General features: G+C 38.8%; 1 protein-coding gene across 1 annotated transcript; it reads right to left on the bottom strand.

Moving 5' to 3' along the window:
- Positions 1–902: 902 nt before the first annotated feature.
- On the bottom strand, positions 903–2,976 carry LOC107754050 (hemoglobin subunit beta-1-like). Its single transcript, XM_016570365.1, has 4 exons — positions 2,885–2,976; positions 2,712–2,778; positions 1,963–2,223; positions 903–1,852 (listed from the first exon to the last, which is right to left on the bottom strand). The coding sequence occupies exons 1-4, from the start codon at positions 2,974–2,976 to the stop codon at positions 1,724–1,726; spliced, it is 549 nt and encodes a 182-aa protein (XP_016425851.1). The 3' UTR covers positions 903–1,723.
- Positions 2,977–3,609: the final 633 nt, after the last annotated feature.

Here is a 3,609-nt window from a genome sequence, read left to right as displayed (position 1 = left end):
TGTAACATTGTGGAGAAGCTGGGGAAAACAGGCAGAGGCATTTAAATGGAAAAACTAGAACAAACAATAAACCAAAAACCACAGCGAACAAAGAACAGAATGAAAAGCAAACAGACAACCATTCCATTCAACAACTCACAAGGAACTAAAGAAACACTAGGGCTATATATACACGGGGGATAACAAAATAAGACACACCTGGAGAGACTAATCAAGATGAACCAATGAACAAACGGACTACAAACTAACAAACACCACGGGAGACAGGAAGTGACATAAAAGTCCAAGACAAGGCACAGAGAACATGTAACAAAAACAAAAAAGTGTTGATTTGTGAGAAGAGCAATCATGTTTATTTTCTAAAACCAAAATAAAACTGAACACCTCAAAATTGAAAAAAAAAAAAAAAATCCTTCAAAACGGTCTCTTCAGTATAACGGATAAATAAAGCAATGTTAAGTCAAATTAAAAAGTCAAAGCCTTCTTGCACTGGATGTGCTGGTTTCGGCCTCATTGCCGGCTGCAGTCATGTCCTCCTCTTATATATATATAAACACCTGTGATTCACAGCTACTTGCTTAGGAACTAAACGTATTCAGGTAAAATAGCCTTGTTGAAAAGTTTGGCTGAATAAGGGCAAAACACACAAGATATAGTACTTTCAGTGCCCTGTAGTTGATATCACTTCTTTTGTAGCAGAAATAAACCGCTGCAGAAAAAGCTAGGTGCCATGCAAAATGTAATGTGTAATTGCAACACTCATTACAAATGTAGTGGAGTAAAGAGTACAGATAGGCTACTTATTCAAAAAATGTAGTGAAGTAGAGAGTAAAAGTTGCTAATATCTTTCATACTCAGTCAAACTACAGAGTATTCAAATAGATACTCAAGTACAGTAATTAATTACATTTACTCAAATACTTTACACCTCTGTCCCATTCTAAATGGAAATTGTATGTTTTCGCCTTTTTTCTTGGAGCTTCCGCCATTCTAGCTAAACTGTTACCTCGCTGGCTATCGCCATGGAGAGCTGTATAGGCCATTTGACAGTAAACTTACCAGTGCTTATTATGTCATTGGTCACTTTAATTTTATCTCATTGGTCACTTAATCAATTTACGCAGAAATCTTGGTAAACCCACAAACTATTCTGACACATGGGTTGCTGCTGCATTTTTTAAAACTTAAATTATAACATTGTAGCCTATAACATTGTGTGTGTACACGTAAAAGAACTGAGATCCAGAACTATCCGTAGTATAACGTCTATATAATGAACATGTCCACATGGCCCACCTTGCATCATACAGCTGGAGCATGACCTTCAGAATCATCCCACCATTCTGTATCCATGTCAGAACCATCTGCCTGTCAGAGACGTTCCCCTCCTTACGTCTGTTTATTAATTTGAGATCAAGCAAAACTATTTTGAATCTTCTAAAAGCTGAAAAATAAAATATTACTAACCATGCACTGCAATGTGAACAGCTATTCAGCTGATGGCTGAACATGATGGCAACAGTTTTATTAATTCTAAAGAGAAATGCTCATTAACCGAAAGCCTATCATTTTTAGCTAAAATAGTCTAGCTAACTGACTTGATAAATACAAAAGACTCAAAATACACCCTTGATTGAATGTTTTTTTTATACAGTATATGCCTTTTGAAATCTTTAATGCATTGAATCATGATTGAATTGAGGCAGAGATCTCGAGCGGGACTTCAGAAGTAATGGCTGGAGAGAGCCGCCACAACTACGGACAGGAATTTCTGCCAGGTGGCCTGAACAGCAGGGCTGAGCGCGGATCCAAATGCGCTCGCAACGACGATGGTGAGACAATCGGCCAACAGCTGTGTGAGTCAAGAAAATTTGCATTTGTTAGGCAAGTCATAACTGTATAACGGAGGTGTTGTGATATCCTTATTGACAAGCTCAAACTTAGAAAATAAGTAGCATGTACCCTGAAGTTATCTGGATCGCCGTTGAGTTTGTCGCAGTGCAGCTGGCTGAGTTCAGAGTAAGTGCCTTTGATGTTACCCAAGTTCTTCACGGCTTTGTCCAACGCATTTAGCACTGTTCTGCCATGCTCTGACACCTTGGGATTGCCCAGGATTGCAGCTGCACTGGATAGGTTTCCAAAGGCACCGAAATACCTCTGAGTCCAGGGATAAACAATCAGCACCCTGCCATATGAAACAATGAAAATACATAAATCCAAAGTCTATTTAGACGGGACACTTATCCCCATCGCCAACCCATCAGCGCTCGACCAGGCCTTATATATATATATGAACATAATAATATAAATGACCCTTTCAAAAGCAAGCGAAGCCAAACAGCCAATTAATGTAGCTGGTTAAGGCAGAATACTTTTGGCCGTGAGGTTGCAGGTTCGCACACTTGCAAAATTATACATACATACATACATACATAAACACACACACATACACACGCACACACACGCACACACACACACACATATGTGTGTGTGTGTGTGTGTGTGCGTGTGATATCCAAGGTTGCATTTAATTTGAAATTTGGATTATTTTAAAATGCAGTGAGCCCCGATAAATGCAATTTCTAATATTTCTAAAGTGCTTCTTTATAATGAACATCGCTTTCTCAATACTTTACCCGCTCTATAACGCAGTGAAAGAGCTCTTGTATATAGTGAACAATCGATTCTCGAGCCATCGATATCAACCTTGCAGCTGCACTGGATAGGTTTCCAAAGGCACCGAAATACCTCTGAGTCCAGGGATAAACAATCAGCACCCTGCCATATGAAACAATGAAAATACATAAATCCAAAGTCTATTTAAAATACATCACCGAATGATCAACTTGGTATGTATATCTCCTTTTACACACTATCAAATTACCTTGCCAGAGCCTGGGGTCCGATTTCATCGACGTTGATTTTGCACCAGACACTCGCAATAGTACTGCACTCAGAATCTGACCACTCCACCATTGTGATTATCTCTTTACTTTTTCAACAAGTGTGAATGCTGAACATAGATAGATGCTCATGGAGTTTTTATTTATATTGCACTCTCCGCCCCACATCAGGCGCTGAGACTGATTGGCTGTGTGGTTGTTCATATTTGGACCCGATCCGATTCCGAGCTAATGCTACATTTTGATTAGAAACGGCAAAGTTAGATTTGTCAGGAATATATTTCAAACATCACAAAATAAGTATGGATTCAATCATCAAAATCATGAATGTGGATCTTGTGTAGTCTATTGTGCTTGCCTCGAAAAAATCTATATCAAGGCAGTGCATGCATAATTATTATGCATAATTATTATGCAAGATTAATAGTAGTTATTAAGATTGATGTCGTTTGGAATTGGTAAAATGTGCTTGGAAAAAAATATGATCAGAATATCAACTTGCATAATAATTATGCATGCACTGTATGTTTTTCCTCTTCTGCTGTCGAGGTAATGCAAGGAATGTTGTGATTGGTTGTCAAGGCAGCCAATCAGAATTTAGCAGCCTCGTCTCTGATTGGCTGGAATTATGGCATATTGTAACGCTGGGTTGTGTTGAGCAAGCGAGCTGTTGGCATTTAGAGAGCACTGAGGGCGGGCATCAGGT

This window comes from Sinocyclocheilus rhinocerous, unplaced genomic scaffold, assembly GCF_001515625.1.
Source record: "Sinocyclocheilus rhinocerous isolate Xijiao unplaced genomic scaffold, SAMN03320098_v1.1 scaffold292, whole genome shotgun sequence".
In the NCBI taxonomy this organism is placed as follows: domain Eukaryota; kingdom Metazoa; phylum Chordata; class Actinopteri; order Cypriniformes; family Cyprinidae; genus Sinocyclocheilus; species Sinocyclocheilus rhinocerous.
Note: the sequence above shows the minus strand (reverse complement) of the source record. Positions and strands in the feature narration are given on the sequence as shown.

Excerpts from the sequence above, each read along its gene's own strand:
- LOC107754050 (XM_016570365.1), bottom strand. The coding sequence starts at position 2,976 with ATGGTGGAGTGGTCAGATTCTGAGTGCAGTACTATTGCGAGTGTCTGG. Across the intron at positions 2,224-2,711 it reads GAAACCTATCCAGTGCAGCT|ACTTTGGATTTATGTATTTT; the intron begins GCAAGGTTGATA and ends CCGTCTAAATAG. Across the intron at positions 1,853-1,962 it reads GCGATCCAGATAACTTCAGG|CTGTTGGCCGATTGTCTCAC; the intron begins GTACATGCTACT and ends TGACTCACACAG.